This window comes from Lates calcarifer, linkage group LG19, assembly GCF_001640805.2.
Source record: "Lates calcarifer isolate ASB-BC8 linkage group LG19, TLL_Latcal_v3, whole genome shotgun sequence".
NCBI classification, from domain to species: Eukaryota; Metazoa; Chordata; class Actinopteri; family Centropomidae; genus Lates; species Lates calcarifer.
This window is the reverse complement of record NC_066851.1, coordinates 24,235,882-24,253,042: the sequence shown is the minus strand read 5'-3', so window position 1 is coordinate 24,253,042 and position 17,161 is coordinate 24,235,882. Positions and strand designations below refer to the sequence as shown.

The 17,161-nt window shown below is 43.1% G+C and overlaps 1 protein-coding gene across 2 annotated transcripts; it reads right to left on the bottom strand.

Annotated features, from left to right (window-relative positions):
* Positions 1-5: 5 nt before the first annotated feature.
* On the bottom strand, positions 6-15,684 carry egln3 (egl-9 family hypoxia-inducible factor 3). Of its 2 annotated transcripts, XM_018672990.2 has the most exons (6): positions 15,489-15,684; positions 14,037-15,007; positions 4,737-4,856; positions 4,035-4,171; positions 3,687-3,760; positions 6-2,739 (listed from the first exon to the last, which is right to left on the bottom strand). In XM_018672990.2, exons 2-6 carry the CDS (start codon positions 14,907-14,909, stop codon positions 2,705-2,707), a joined length of 1,239 nt encoding a protein of 412 aa, XP_018528506.1. In that variant the 5' UTR covers positions 14,910-15,007; positions 15,489-15,684; the 3' UTR covers positions 6-2,704. The 2 variants fall into 2 exon arrangements, with proteins under 2 accessions (XP_018528506.1, XP_018528509.1); XM_018672993.2 differs by lacking the exons at positions 14,037-15,007; positions 15,489-15,684 and adding an exon at positions 12,007-12,596.
* Between the last annotated feature and the right edge of the window lie 1,477 nt (positions 15,685-17,161).

Below are 17,161 nucleotides of genomic sequence, written 5' to 3'. Positions count from 1 at the left end.
CAAAATTCCTTTTCAAAAGAAGTTGTATTCAACACGTCTGTAAATATTGTTTAGTTAACAGAGCTTTCAGTAGAGACTCATGACAATCCAGTCTGAGACAAAACGTTTCACCAAACAAACTGTGCAGCAATGCTAACATGTTGTATTAGAAACTAACTGAGGCTGCAGTGACCATCACAGGAGTTTGTGAAGTGGCAGAGCTGCCAGCTGTAACTGATCTCAGATTTGAGTCCTCTTCGTCCGAAGTTAGAGCGAGCAGCCCCTGGCAGCCAAACATAGCAGGGTGTAGGGTGACTGATTTCCCAAAAACCTAATAGAAAGTGATGTCACAATATAAGAGTAGGTGGCAGTAATTCACTACCATGTTTACTGATTTTTCATTAGAATCACATTGTGATGAGTAGGGCTGAGTATCATCTGCAATTCATTTTACAGGACTGTAACTTCTTAACTGTCTTTGAACTAAGCATGAAAATGTATGTTTTACTTTTAGAAACAATAGTTTAAAAAAGAGAAAAGAGAAAGAGAAATTTAATTGGGTACTAATCAGACGCAACAGTTAAATTAATCACTTGCATAAATCCTAGAAAGTAACTTTTGGTTAGTGCCAAATATTTCAGAAGCTTGAACCATTAAAAGTGAATCAATTGATTGTCAGAACAGTTGCTGATTAATTTTAAATGTGATTGATTTGGAAGTAAACACAGTGATTTGTAAAGTAACAGTTGTCAGATACATGTAGGGGAGTAGAAGCACAAAGTATCACGAAAAGAAAATACTCAAGTAAAGTACAAGATAAAGTATAGTACTGGAGTAAATGTAATCAGTTACATTTAGAGTTGAAAAGTTGGAAACTTTCCACAGGAATTAACAGGAACAAACTGGAGATTTGCAGAGCTCCAGGTTAGCCTATAACAGGGAACTTAAATGTAGTTGAAGTAAAAGCTTTTGCAGCATAATGTTGGTTAAAACAACCAGATTGAATTGAACTGGTCACTACTGCATCACTGCACAGATCATTTCTAGAATCCTGCTCATTACAGCCACACTACTGCATCTGAGCCCACAGACGACATCCAATCAGTCTGGATCAGATTACTGGGAAAAATATATTTAATCTGTGCTATAAAAGTTTAACCAGCAACAAAACATCATCTGTTTATACAGTAGCTAGCTAGCTGCTAAATCAGAGATGCTAAATGTAAGCTAGCTGGCACCATTTAATTGACAGTTTAAGATGCTAGCTATCATGGTGCTAGCTAGCTCCATTGTATGAATTACCCCAAACTTCAAGTTGATGCCCATAAATTCCTCAGTTCCCACCAATTTCCATGGAAAGTGTCCAACTAGGAATATTTCCAAAATTCCCCTAGTTACATTCCACCTCCGATTAGTATTTAGTACTGACGTGGTTCCTTTCACTTACAACTACAACATTTCGTCTGAAGGTTTGATACCCAGAATGATGTGCGACTGATTCATGAAATTTTGATGGTTGTCGTCTAACTCCATCTCTCTGTGTTATCGTTTAATCACCACTGGTCTTTGTTAGCATTTACCACAAATGTATTCAAGAATAATTCTGGTGTTTTTGAACCTGGACCTAATGTTCCCATGTTTCTGGGTGTAAATGACTGACAGGGACACCACTATGAACAGCTGCTGTAACGTAACCCAATGGACAATCGTCCACGTCAAAGTCCGTCCACTAAAGTTCTTGTTTTTACCACTGACAGACTCAGATTGTTATTGTAAGAGTCTGACAGCATGATGATAGGATTCCTACAGAGACAGAGCTTTTTATTAAAGAGGAAGATCCTTTTAGTTTAACCAGAAACATCTCTTTATATCTCTACCAGACTCCACTGACAAAAACAGAGATTTAACCAGGAGCTGCTGGAATACCACTGCCTCCATCTGTTAGTGTGTCTGTGTTACTGTGTGACTTTCAGTGGTGGAAGAAGTAATCAGATACTTTACTGAAGTAAAAGTCAATCATTTACACCCAAAAATATGGGAATATAAGGTTCTGAAATGGACGATTTAACACATTTTTCACTTTTATCAAATTTTACTTTCCATTGTTATGAGTCCAGCCCACTTTGTTACAGTAAGTACACAGTTCTCTAATGTTTCGGCAAGACTAAACACGTCTTCATCTTATTCTCGAGATTTATAAAGAACATTTTACAGTGTGAAATAGTTCTCTCACATAGATTTAAAAGCATCACGTCTCTGATTTATTTCTGTCCGTAAACCTTGATGAATATTTGCCTCCTCTTTGTCTGAAGCAAGCTGAAGGCAAAGCTTCTTAAGGTGCAGTCCGCTGTTTTCCTCCACCTCTGCAGTAGAAATCAGCAAAGAGAGTATTGCACAAACATTGTGTAAAGCAGGAAAAGTCCTGAGCAGCTGCTGGTCACTTGAACTCATCATTAATCAGGTCTCAGCAGCGGTCAGAGCAGTGCAGGCAGGTCCTTCTCTCCAGCCTGGACGCCGGCTGGAGCGATGAGGGAATACAGATTTATCAGTTGAAGACTTGAAAACCCTCTCGACTCCTCCAGAGTCCAGGACAGAGTGAAACTACTTTTTTCCTTCCCCTTTTCTTTCAGCTTTTCCAAAAAGATTGAGAACCTGGAACCAGGAACCTGCCGTCCTCTCCTGCAGTTCAGGAAGACAAACACCAGATGGCGACGTTTCCTCACAATCAGCTCGAGCTGCTGCCCTGCTGCCCAGTGGATGCTGGGACACAGAGGACACACACAAATGTACAAATAAGAAATTAGTCACACAACAGAAACCCATAGAAACTCTGTCCCACTCACACCGTCCTGCTGCCACAAATGTGGATTAATCCACCGCTGAAAACAGTCCCCAACAAATGCACTAGTTCCTCCTTTTTGATAAAAAACCACAGTGAGCAGCTGTTTTGGGAAATTACTGAGCCTGTTTTTAAAGGTTTTTAAAGTTGAACCAAAACCATTAATTGATCAACAGAAAATGAACAACAAGCACTATTTTTTATAACTGATTAATCACTCATCTTTTTCAACCAAAAGTACCAAAACAATCCCTCATTCCAACTTATTAATTTTAAGGACTTGCTGTTTTCAAGTCATCACTGTTAAAATGGCGACCACTGAGGTCCTTCCTCATCTTGGAGAAGACGTAGCAGTCTGACGGGCCAGGTCAGGTGAATTGGGCGGGTGATGGACGAGTTCAAATTTGGTGGAAGACTGATATGAAGGTCGATGTTGTTCCATTTTTTCAGACAGAGCTGACTTTACATTTTCAGTGACTCGAAAACATAAATGCAAGGACGCTAAAGTGATGTAAGCAGGTGGTTGGTATAGCAACATCAAAATTGCGTTTAGTTTCCCCTGTCGCAGATAAACTCAATGAAGCCTGGACTTGACTGGTCCATTTGTCCATGTTTGGTTCCCTTGTTTCATGAGTATAAAGCTGTTGTTTGGCTAGATGCTACATTGGCTCGCGATCGACTAATCACAGCACACTTAACTTACATCACTCAAAGTCCCTAGACTATTTACTCTGAAGCAGGAGCTAAAACAACGTTCAAAGAGCTACAATCAATTCCAGTTCTTGCAGTGTGGACACAATAAAAAACAGGGACGTGTTTCTCCAACTGTTCAAAGAACCATGAAAAAGTTCCAGCATGTTTTTTTTACCTGTCAAGTCTCTGAAGCGTCTCTTGGCCTCGGCTCTCTCCTCAGCATCAAAATACCAAACTGTGATGGCGTACCTGAAACACAAGCAACAAATAAATAACAAAGCTCTGGGTTTGACTTTGAAAGGTTTATTTCTGTCGATCAATCAATAATCCCTGATAGAAAGCATGAAAATGACAGATGATGTTTTTTAACTTATTAAACCCAAAAATAAATATACCATTGAAGAGGTCAATTGTTCTTGGTTTCAGCAGGTCAGTGAACCAAACAAATCTCCTGTCAGTTGTCCGGATCAGTAAATGATCAATTAACTCATTGGTTGATTGATTGGTTTGTTTGGTTGGTTACCTGGTAGAGTAGGAGGGCTGCACCTCATGTGGGTTCCTGCGGTCGGACCAGAAGAAGAGCAGCCGGTCAAAAAGCGGTTTGATGTCGGCCACATAGGATTTCCCCTCCGGAAAGATCCTGAGGACGCCGCCGTGCTCCTGATACACAACAACAACAAATGAGACACAAGTCAACAAATCATTTTTGTGTCTTTGCTCCTTCTTGAGACTTAACTGATTCCATCGACCTTTGGACGCCGCAGTACCTGAATATACCTGCAGGCATCAGTGTTTTTCATCATATTATATTTATAACTTTATTCATGCTTCTGATGATGTTGCTGCAATTAACAACTCACACATGAACGCCTCATGGCTGGATCAGGAAACCCTGAGTTGATTTACGGAGGTGATAACCACCGTCATGTGACCGCTTAATGAGACTGTGGTTGTTCGGTTTAGTGAAGCCAGACAATCTGATCACTTCTTCTGATATTAATCAAAATCAAAATGTGTCAAACTTTTTATCCATATCATCAAAATGTGTTTTACAAAGACAGAAAAATGTTTTTTCTTGTTAGACAGGAAGTTTCTAAATCTGAATTATAATCGCATTCCTCAATTTCTGGATCAGTAAAAACTAAGTAACTGTAGGTCAGAGGTCACAGCAACCTCACAGTGTGAATAGAAGTTCAGTAATGGGCAGGGAGGTCCATGAACGCACCTTGGCATTCCAGTTCTTGTTGAGGTAGTAGATACAGGTGATGCAGCGTCCGTCGCCGTTCGGGTTGTCCACATGTTTGACGTAACCTGCTCCGTTTCCTGGGTAACACGCCACCATGGCCTGAAAACACACACAGCGTAGAATTAATTAGACCAACAATAACACACTTTCTTTCCATGCTGTGTATTTATTCACCTTCAAAGTTCAGCGCTACAGGACTGAAACAAAACTAAAGCTGATCCAAACACTTCAAAGTGTCAAGTGTGAAATAATTATTGTATTTGCATCACCACAAAAATCCCCAATAACCCACGAAATAAACAGTAATCCAACATGATTCACCGTGCATCAACTGGAATACATTTATTTTATTCAACATTCGTTTTTTTGTTGTTCAATGAAAAAAAAAATGATCAAAGTTCTTCTCACAAATAAATCAAAGTCAAAAATGTCATTTTTTAAATTGGCATTTGTTTACAGCGTGTCTGCTTCTGACAAAATGTTTATTATTATGTTTGTATAATACAGTTTGTATTAATGACCCCAAAAAAGTTAATTCCTATTAATTTCCAGATATTCCTGTTAAACCCACAGGTTTCTTACCTCTCCTGTGCAGGAGAGGTTTGTGTATTTTTTTATCCTCTTTGTTTTATTACTTGTGTGCTAATAAATTAAATTAAATTTCCCATGGAGAGTTTCTGAATCAGAATCAGACTTTATTGCCAAGTAAGTTTACACATACAAGGAATATGTCTTGTTTTGGTGTGTTGGTGCTAAAAATAAGAGAGATTAAAAAAAAACAAAAAAACGTATAAAGTAGGAGTAAAATCAAAAAGCAAGTACTATATTTACAAGGAATAGAAATAGAAGTGTAGATTCTGGAAGTTAATTATTCCAGACGAGGACTTTTAATTGTAGTGACAGTGACACCACGCTAACAAGCTCTCCTGCTCCCATTAACTCTCTAAAGACGTCATCACTGATAAAGACCGAGCAGCAGAGACAGCTGAAGAGAGGAGGAGACAGGAAAGAAGAAAAGAAAGACGAAAAATAAAAGACAATGGAGGAAAAAAAACAAAAACAATTGAGATAAAAAAATGATGTGGCTTGTCTGAGAGCGATTACTTATTAAAATGTTATTAGTACGTATCAAACTGCTGAACATCAGTTATGTTGACAGACGAGATTACATAAACTTCCTGTGTGTGAGCGTGTGTGTGAGAGTGTGTGTGTGTGTGTGTGTGTGTGTCTGTGAGTGTGTGTGTGGGTATTTGCTAATATTTCTTGTTACAGCAGGGGTGTGTGTGTGTGTGTGTGTGTTGTGGTTGTGAGCCTACGGCTTCAGTTGCACGTATACAAATTGCATGCAGTACATGCGTGTTCATGTTTGCATGCCTCTGTGTGTGTGTGTGTGTGTGTGTGTGTGTGTGTGGTGTACGTGCAGCTGGTCAGTGTTTGGAGGAAACTGGATCAGCCACATTTGTAGTTGCAGCAGTGATAAGAGCAGCTGAAGTCTTAATGACTCTGCAGAGGATCGACGGTGTAAAGACTGTTTTAAGACTCGCGGTGTCGCCCTGATGTCAATCAGACCAGGCTTGGAGGGGGGGGGGGGTCCCTTGCGACCTTTTGACCCGGACAGGAAGCGTCTGATAAACTGACAGACATGAGACTCTGTGTCAAAGTCAACAAAAGCTCAAACTGTGGATTTCCTTCCAGGAAAAACAAAGAGCAGCTGATCCTCGGTGCAGGGTTACTACAGGTCGTTTCACTGCTACGCCTTCATATTATTTCTTATTGTTGTCACTGACCTTCATCAGCCAACGTGACACACACAGCTGGAAGACGATCAAACTGGTGTAACATCATCTTTACTACAGGCACAGCCTGAGAGTTCTCCTGACTTTAAACAGGGAATCATTCGAGTGAAACCTGTGAAATAAAACCTGAGTTTTGTTTCAGTAGTAAAGTGGTGAGAGCCATTGAACCAAGCACTTTTATTGTGACATACGTGCAGACGCCAGCGATGTCAGCATCACCTGCAGCCACATCACCGCCAACATCCTCTTTGTCTTTGGGAGCTCTTATTGTGAAACACCTCAGAGCGTGCGAGGCACTGTAAGCCTCTGCACGCTCCACACGACCTCACATCCTGTTCACACCGCGCCACCTCACACAGGAAGGTCACGGCGTAGATTAACCCTCATCAAACACACAGGTCCCTGAACGCAACATCAACAACAACAGTGCACCTTTGGAGACGGCGCTGACGTCAGCGTTTACCACCTGACGTCTGTGTTTATACATGCCTCACATGCAACGCCCCCCCCCACTGCTCTTAATGTGAAAGGGGAGGGGTGGGGTGTGTGGGAGTCGAGCCCCCATCAGCGTGCGTGCGAGCGACTCCAGAGCCGCCGATGACGACAAACCCCCAGCGCTGATAAAGAGCCAACGACCTGCTCTGAACGCCACAGGAGGCCTGAGCCGAGGGGGAGGCTGGGAAACCACACGAGTCTGTTTACACGCTGCCACTGAGGCACGTACACACACACACACACACACACACACACACACACACACACACACACACACACACACACACACACACACACCATCATCATCATCATCATACAACTGTGGAGTGAAAATATGTGGTGAAACTGAGGAGGGCGGGGCCGACAGGAAATGATCCACGGTGGAAAAAAAAAAAGAAGGATTCAAAACAAAACGCCCCCGAGAGCTGTTTTGAATTTAACTTTATCTTATCTTTCTAGTAGGGAGACACGGGGAGGGGGAGGGGATTGTGGGAGTCGGTGCAGTTGTTTGGCAGGTTTCCAGCCTGCTGATGGTTTAATGACAGAGCTACGTGAGGAGCGTGAGGCTGCAGCTCCGCCTGAACCCACAACAACAACCAGGACCAGGACCCGTCTGGTTTCATCCACCTCAGAGAACGCCCCCCCCCACAAGATAAATCTGAAAGGTCATGAGAAGATTTTTAAGGCTTTTCTTTAAACTTTAATTCAATTCAGTTTTATTTATATAGCGCCATATCACAACAACAGTCATCTCAAGGCACTTTTCATATAGAGCAGGTCTAGACTCTTTGAAATAGGTATTTACAGAGAGAGACCCAACAGACCCACCATGAGCAGCACTAGGAGACAGTGGCAGAGGAAACACTTCCTTTTAAGAGGCAGAAACCTCGAGCAGAACCGGACAAAACTTTACTTTTCTCTTTTTTTAGACTTTTACATTTTAAAACTTCAATTCAACATTTAAACAAACGGCGCAGTCTGTAGCAAAGAGCAAAGATTAGTCAGTTAACGGATTCATTTACCAACAGAAATGAAATCAGACACTGATTTAAATAATCTAATTGTTGTTTTAGTTGTTTATTTTTAGCAAAAGTGCCGAAACGTTCCTGTTTCCAGCTCCTCACACACTTTGTCAAACATGATAATGAACTGATCATCTTTGAGTTTTGGACATTTTTATCTGAATGTGTTTTACTGTTCACCTGTGAAGCACTTTAAACTACACTTCACTGTGTGAAAGCTGCCATGGGAATTAAGTTTGACTGATTGATTGATTGATTACAATATTTAACATTTCATGTGTTTTAGATTTAACAAAACAAAGCAAAGTATCATAAAACTAAGGCTGGGTGATAAGATGATAACAATAATTATCACAATATAAAATGATGAAAGAATTTTCCGTGATGGAAATACGACAAATGTTTGATTAATGTTGGACAGAATTCATTTTTCCCTGCACAGAAATGAATCACAAACTTCCATCATGTGACAGGAACAGAGGTGTTTGGTGAGATTTTATCATCGAATAGTTTTTCTTCCTCAGATGTGAAATATTTTGTGTGTTTGTCTCGTTCTGACCAAAAAGAAAAACTCAGGAGCAAGAATCAGCCTTTAAACCATTTTCTCCACAAATCAAAAAACATCGACTGATATCAACCAGTGCTGCATTAAACTGTTTGAATGTTGCTTCCACTTTATCCAAAGAACTACAACTACTTGTTTTAACAAAGTGCTTTAATGAAGTTTCTGGAAACGAGGATTTGACCTGAAACTACGGGAAGTGTTTTTACTGTTCTGCAGACGAAAACTGTGAGAAGACAAAAGCTTCTTATCCTGTTGATCTTTGTAATGTTTATTCTCCTGCATCGTCTGCAGATACCTGTGTGTGTATGTGTGTGTGTGTGTGTGTGTGTGTTCCTATTGTAACCAGGTTGACCTGTTTTCTTAAGAAGTTCCATCTGATAACACACAGACACAGGAGATAAGGGTTCGCTGTTCGCTGCTGCATGTGAGGATGGAGCAGACATGCTGGGAATGTGTGTGCATGCATATGTGTGTGTGTGAGGGAAGTAAGGATACTGTAAATCAGTGTGTGTACGTGTGCGGGCGGGTGAGAGAGCATTAGTGAGCGCTGAGGAGGAGTGAGGGAGTGAATAATTGAATAAGTGGGTGAGTGTGTACGTGAGAATGTCCACTTCTACATCTGCATGCCTTTATGAGCAGGACACTGTGTATATATGTGTGTGTGTGTGTGTGTGTGTGTGTGTCGCACACTGCTAACTACACAACTTAGTGTTAATTCAGTAACAAAAACTGTGGCGACAAATATTCAAACATTCCACAATAAAATGAGACAAAAGTGAAATAAAAAGCAAAGAAAAACTCAGCCACATCTGTGCTCATAACGTCAACATTACCACCTTAACTGATTCCAGTGATCTACAGTCGCACGTGAATGATACATGAATAATTTTAAAATGAGCAGAATGTGACTAAACCTACTTTATATTTGCATTCATAGAAAATTGTTGCAGCTAATAATGATATTTTTTTGATTAATGAATTATTTGTTTTGCCTGTTACCGTCTCCTGCGGCCTGAGGCCTTGTTTTGTGTGTAAGAACAGACTGCATTAAAATCGTCACATTAAAAGAACTCAGACAACTTGACACTGATTATTTGCAGACATAAGCTCATATTCTAAAAATCTCCCACGAGTATTTTTCCTAGGAAAGGGCGTCAGATTTTGGCGAGAGTTTCTGGTAAATACCTGGACCTACACCACGTCTGTCTGGGTGATTAGTCAACACACGGCAGCAGACAACACCCAGAGGGACCAGAACAGGTCCGGTAAATTTCCTGCTCTTCCTGGAGCGTGTTCTGGTTTCTGAAGCCTTGGCTCTGGGCCCAAACTTGGGTCACTGGACTGCTTCCAAGAGGCCTACACGTTACAGAGAACAGGAAGAACACGAAGGGACTCTCCGGTGACACCTCAGTCATTTCAGCATGTCACACAGAGCGAGCAAAAAACCAGGAAAGCTCTGAATTCAGGCAGAAAACTGAGGTTTATAAATTCCAGTTGACCCATCGCTCTTTGAGTATACTGCGTCGTTTCACTGCTGCTGACAACATGTTTTTATGTCTTATCCCTACTTAGATGCAGTGCACCATTTGGACCACCAGTCCTCCTGAATCTGGTATCACCTGAGTCCAGTTCAGTACGCAACCTCAGCACGAAAGCCAAACAAACACAACACAACAGAGAGATTTTAACCTGAGTTCCTACAAACCAGCATTGAAGTGCTGATGATTGTTGAAGGTGCAGACAACATGAAGCAAGCTGAAGAAACGTTTTTCAATGACTGACCCGTGACTGAAACCAGACCAGGTAAAGGTCCACCGAAATGGCTGGACTGCACTGAGGAACGTACCTCCTGCCGGGCTGCTGACGATGCTGTCAGCCAGTAACTCGCCATAAACCTGGTCGTAGCTCTGCAAACACCTGACACCAGAGCTGAGACTATCAGAGCAGAAGACAACAATAAATCACACTTCCTGAAGACGTGAGAGAAACCATTCGTACCAAATCATTTTCACAGAGCGACGGCTGATCGGAAAAGTCCAACAGCCGCTCTCAGGGTGCTTTCACACCTTGGTGTGAAACCAGTTTGGTACGAACCAAAACAGCAGGTGTGAAAGGTTCCTCAGACCAAGGTCCAATCTGAAGTCGCAGTTTGGGTCAAACTGAACCACAGTTCGGTTCGTTTGCGGTGTGAAAAAACTTTTTTGGATGGTTCAGACTTTTGGACTAATCACAGGAAGTTGAGGCTCGTTACCCATTAAACAATAGAAGAAGAAAAATAATTGGAAAAGAAGTAAAAATGAGCACACAGGGAGGAGGAGACAAAATGTCAACACGCCAACATCGGACGCTCGCCCGTCTATAAACCAATCGACGTTCAGTACAGGGAAACCAAAACTATGGACCTTGGTTCAGACTTTCCTGAGTCACAGCGTAAATATGAGAATGTAAACACAGTAAATCAACAAATATAAGTTAACTCCACAGGTGTTCCTATTTTTCTGGTCATCCTTTAAAGGCCTTGCAAACCTCTGGTCCACAAGTGATTTAATTATCTGGCTGATTAGAGCTCCTCTCAGGACTGTGTGACACCTGTTGGCTCTGTTACACCTGTTGGTGATGAAGGACGACGATCACCTGAGTCTCAACACGACTCGGCCAAAAACTCAACCTGAGCTGATGTTTAATCGTCACACCCAGAGACAGAAGCTTTACACATGCTCATATAAAGCTACAAAGTTATTTTCCTTGGAACAAAATGTCTACAAATAAATAATAAGTCAAGTATTCTGAGTTAAGTAGAAGTAGCACAGTGGTACGACACTGAAGAATACCCATTTCTTATGAAAAGTACAGAAGTTTTAAAGCACCTAAGGTGAAATATGTCAGCATGTTTACTATTTTGTTACATCATATAGTGATGCAGGCTCAACACAACCACATATCAACTCATCAGGAGTATTTCACAGCAGATCCAAAGAGGCTTTAATGAGATTATTTAACATTTGGCTAATTTTATGAATCCATCAATTAAGATGAGATGAGATATCCTTTATTATTCCCACAATGGAGAAATGGGGAAACTGACGCTTGATTCTGAAGAATTCACTCTGAAGTTCCTCAAAATAAAACTTCACATCCAAAATTACTTTCAAATGTGATCTGAAAGTGACTGGGAACTACAGCTGGGAGATAAATTAAAATGGAAATACTCAAGTACAGTATTCACTCAAGTAAGGGGATTACTTGAGACTGTCTGTCTGTCTGTGAGTAATACAGTTACATTCAGAGCAGATTATTCATTAAAGCTCTTCCCGGTCTCTCGGACTGAGATTTCCAGACCTGAACTTGACCCACTACCGGCCTTCTCTTACCTTGGACCTCTCCCGGATCGCCTTGTTGCCGAGCCGGCCGGCGCACACGGAGACCAGCTTATCGATCAGGTTGAGCAGGAAGCTGATCGCCTCGCAGCCGCGCTCCGACCCGCTCACCCAGGCGATCTTGTCTCCGCGGATGCTTCTCCGGTGGATGCCGGGGACGGAGCCGGCGAGCCGGCCGTCCTGCAGCGCTCCGGAGCGGTGCATCTCCTTCACCTGCTCCAGCACCGCGTCCCCGGCCAGCTCCCCGAGGAGACCGTCCACGTAGGAGAAGCCGTAGGTCAGCAGCGCCGGGACGACCCGCTGCAGAGCCAAACGCTCCACGTCCGCGTCCGATACGTGCTCGATGAAAGGCATGACGGCGGCTGCGGCAATTTTGGACCAAATTCAGACCGAGACTGGAAGTTAAAGCACTGATGTGACACGCAGGCTGAAGGTACAGTACTCTGGTACAGGTACAGTACTCGGGTACAGGTACAGTACTCGGGTACTCTGGTTGACAGCTGAACTCAGTCCCGCTGAAATTCAACAGTCAAAACAGCCTCTGGTTGATCCTGAGTCTAACTTCATGTTAACACCGAGCTCTTATTGAGGCTCGAGCACCGTCCAGTCAGCTGGTGCGCAAACATACCACTTCCGGTTACGGATTTCAAAATAAAAGCCGTAATTGACAGAAGGGAATCTTCCTGGTGTGAAAATTCACTGCACTGAAAATGTCTTTTTTATGAATATATGATTTTATTCTCTCTTTGAGGTGAGTTTCTAACATCTGCCCGTGGAAACCATCTCTGTAAAAAAAAACAAAAAAACTAAAACCGATCACCCGGTGCTTTTAATTTGGAAGTCTGAATGCTCACTTCCGGTCACATTGTGGTCGATTGACAGCGGAGGCTGAGAAAGTGTGAGACGTGCTGGATGTGATGTTCACTGTCGAATGGGGGGCGGGGGGGAATTCCTGGACCTGACTCTGGTTCAGACGAACTCTAAAACTATTATGACGTCACTTATTGCCTTTACTCAGTTTAAATGTTTTCATTTTATTTACAGAAAAATAACCCGCAGAGTTCACCTGTATTTTCCTGTTGTTTGTTTATTTCTTTATTTTTCCTTCATGAAGTTAAATGAGCTTCAAGTGACTCCTCTCTGAAACGTGCCCGCGCGCTGGGCGTGCCCGCCGCCATTGAGGACTCCACGAGCCGCATGTAGCCCTCGCGCTCGCTCGCTCCCTCCCTCCCTCCCTCCCTCTCTGTCCGCGCGGAAGTAAACAGTGAACGTGAACTGAAACACGTGCCGGGAAAAGCCTGAGAGCAGCTGATAAGATCTGACAGACCCAACAGGATAATAATAATAATAATAATAATAATAATAATAATAATAATGTGTATATTTGTAGATTTGGGGGAAACAGAAACATTATCACTGATATGAGCTGTTTGATGAAACTAATGCAGCTTCCTGCTTCTTATTTTTCTGAATCTCCTGATTTTACTCCTTCAATCTCTCAGATGAATCCGTAAGACACCGTGTCCACTCTGCTCATGAATAAACACAGAGGTCTGGAGTCTAATGTAACACAAACTGTAAGACATGTTTGACTTGTTTAGAGAAATTTAACTTTATATTCTGTAAACTTTCTGTCACAGGATGTAAAAGCTGCTGAAAGGAGTCTAAACACAGTTATGAAATAAAACATTCGTTCATGTTAAAACCTTTAAATCGTGCAAATGATGAATAACGCTTTGAGAGGTGAAACTAAAATGATCCGTACCTCGAAGGCGATAAGGGACTGTGTGTGCAGCTTTATGAAAATCTGTTTAATACAAAGGAAAGTTTTTATCTCTACGCTTCAGGAATGTTTTTGTTCCTGTTTGCAATGCATCCTGGGTAAAAATAAAGATTTTTATGTTTTAACACTTTGAAAGTGAAATTTGGGAACTATAAAAGCCAGCTGGGGTCTCTGAGACCTGATACCTGCTGGTGGGACCGGGTTTCAAAACTGACCCCTGACCCTCGACGAGGACACTGACCTTACTGTGTCTCCCTCGGATCTTGTGCTTCCCCAGCTTCCCGTCTGCGTAGGTGATCAGTCGGTCCATCCTCGACAGCAGGTAGCCGATGTTCTCGCAGCCGGACTCCTTTCCCTCCACCCAGACGATCTGGTCCCCGCGGATGCTCCTGGTGTTGTCCGGCCCCCTGCTGGCCAGCTCCCCGTCCCGCATCCTCCCGGCGTGGTGCAGCTCCTGGACCTCGTGCAGGATCCGTTCGCCGGTCTTGCTCCCGAGGAAGTTGTCAATGATGCACATGCCATAGGAGTTCATGCAGGGGACGAGGTAGTGCAGGACCAGTCTGTGGCTGCTGCGGTACCGCCGCTCTTTGGACCTAGGGTGGGCGCTCCAAGGGCGGGCACCAGGTGGGACCCCGGCCCGATCTGTCCCGGTCCTGGATCTGTCTCCGGCTTTAACTGCGTCTTCACCTCTGATCTGAAGGTGGACCCCGTCCGTGGCTCCAAAACTGTCCCTGTCTGCTGCCCGGGCCTCGCTGCCGTTCCTGGACCCCGTCCCGACTGCAGCTCCATCTGCAGCCCCGGCCTCCACCCCGATCACATCCTCGATCCAGGTCACAGCCCTGACTCGAGTCTGAGCAGCATCTCCGACTCCATCCCCGACAGGAACTCCGGTCCCAGACTCAACTTTGACTCCTGTCCCGACCTGGGGCTCAACTTCAGCCGCCAAAACCCTCTCTCCAGGTCCGGCATCAGCCCTGCTGAACCTGCAGGAGGACAGCTCGTCCACACACCCGTGGTCAACATCCTCGTTCCCATGTTGATGCATTTTATGTTGTTGTAAGTTATCATCAGAAACAACCTGGGACAAAGGCCTCATGTCTGCGTGTGTTCCCATCAGAACTCTTACTGGTCCTCCGCTCTGCAGGCTGCTTTATAGGAAGCTGAAAACCATCCAGGAAGCAGCAGCAGCACCAGAAAACGCGTAGGGTCTGTCTGTTTTCAAAATAAAAGCACCAAGTTAAAACGTCAAACTGTAATTTAAAAACAAAATTACAATTTGATGCAAGAATAAAACCTGCAGATGATTCTTCATTCAAAAACACATTCCAATACTTTGTCAACTGAGCTTTTATTTTGAAAGCTGCCACCGGACGTTCTGCTTTATATTGTACTTCTGAGGAAAGTTTAGCAGAAGCAGGAGATTAATGATATTGATTAGTTATAAATAAATCAGGTTTTGGACAGTGTCTGATGTTACTGTCAGGACCTGACTGAAACTTCCGCTTTAAAACTGACAATAAAGTCGATTTTTTATCCTGAAAAATACCAAATAAAGTCTGGAGGCAGCATTTTCCGTCCGTGCTGTCTCATCAGGTTTTTACAAAACCGTTTCTTCATCGTCAGAGTTATTTTACTCCAGTTTTCATGTCAGGAAATGTGAGAACAATCCTCATGTCAGAGTCTCAGAGTCTACCTGTGACAGTCGGAGAAATCTCGTCGCTTCCTCGAGCCCGTTAAAAATCCGCGGTCGTCGAACGAACCGTCCGGTACAGTCCGTAGATTGTCTCGCGCTCCGGAGCCGCGCGCACCAACGACTGAGCGACGGCACGTCTGAAGGAGCGACTACATCACCGCTGCGACCCGATCCTCACCGGCCCGCACACACAACACAACACGACCATAAAGAAATAAAACAGTAACCTGAACTTTACCCGAGCAAAAATACTCCATTACAGGAAACTGCCCTGCACTCAAACTGTTATTTAAGTAAAACTATCAGGAAAATTTACTGTTTCATATCATCTGATTTTTTTGGAAATAAATAAAGATAAAAGTGAAGTTGTTGTTTTCAGGGAGAGAAAATCAGCCAACCATCACCTGAAGGAAAACACCGAGGACTTACCTGTTCATGTGGGACTGGACTCCTGTAATGATGCGTTTACAGGTCTCTGTAACCTACAGAGTTCAGTTTTCATTCATCAGAGAACTGACCCACTCAACTGTAACTTTTACTCTGGGTTTATTTTTAACATCATAAATCATTATTAAAAGAGTTTCCAGTTCATTTCTGGTCTATTCATCAGCTGATGTTTCAGCTCTGCTCCTGGATTTTGTTGGATACTGAACTTTATCATTTGTTCAGATAAATGTAATGGAGTACAGGTGTAACAACAGGTAAAGATGAGGCAGGAAACAAGTTAATGATCGACTTCCTTTATAACTGAAAAATAAAACTCAGCTCATCTCGTTTGGACGACCACTGAGTATAGAGCTGACGCAATAATCAGATTAACTGATTAATCAATCGACAGATAATTGATCTGCAGTTATTCTGATTACCTGATTCCAGCTTCTTAAATGAGAATAAACTGAATATGTCCCACTCTTTACCTTTGGAGCAGCAGTTCAAAGTCAGTTTGCTGCCTTTTTCTGGAGCTTTCAACCACATCTAATGATCTTCCTCGTGTGCTGGAGTATAATAAAGTCCAGACGCTGAGGGAGGAGGTGAGAAGTGACTGAAAGCTCTGGAAAGAGTCATGCTGATATGAGTTTATTATAGTCAGGTAAGTTATTGATGAGTTCCCCTGTGTTACCTGTATGTGTGTGGATGTTATTGTAAACATTACACACCTGTTTTATGATTATTATCAGTCAGCAGCTCTGCAGCAGAGAAGCCCCCTGAGCCTGCCCGCTGCATTCAAGGACATCTGGGAGAGCAAACTGCCCTGTATCTGATTACAACATACTTAATAAGGCGAGTGTGTATCAGTCATTATGGCGGTGCAGACGAGTCACATCGTGCCCCTGTCGCCGCTCGCTCACTCCCCTGGAGCTTCATTTCTGAGGAATGTGTGCATACGTGAGGCTCCACACAGCTGCCGGCTTCCTGCTGCCAGATCAAACAGTGACGGTGTGAAAGAAGCAGTGCCAGCCCTGCCACACGGTCTGCTGTTAATCACCGGCCCACGCCCCTCGATCAATCACTACCTGCAGTGAACTGCTCTCAGTGTAAACTGTGGAGTTTCTCTCTCTCTGATAAAACACAGAGCGAGAGGTCAAAGAGCGCCACGAGAGGGAAGTTATTCTAACGAGTTCAGCTCGTTTTTGTTTCAGCAGCCTGGACGGACGCCGTAGAAATGATATAAT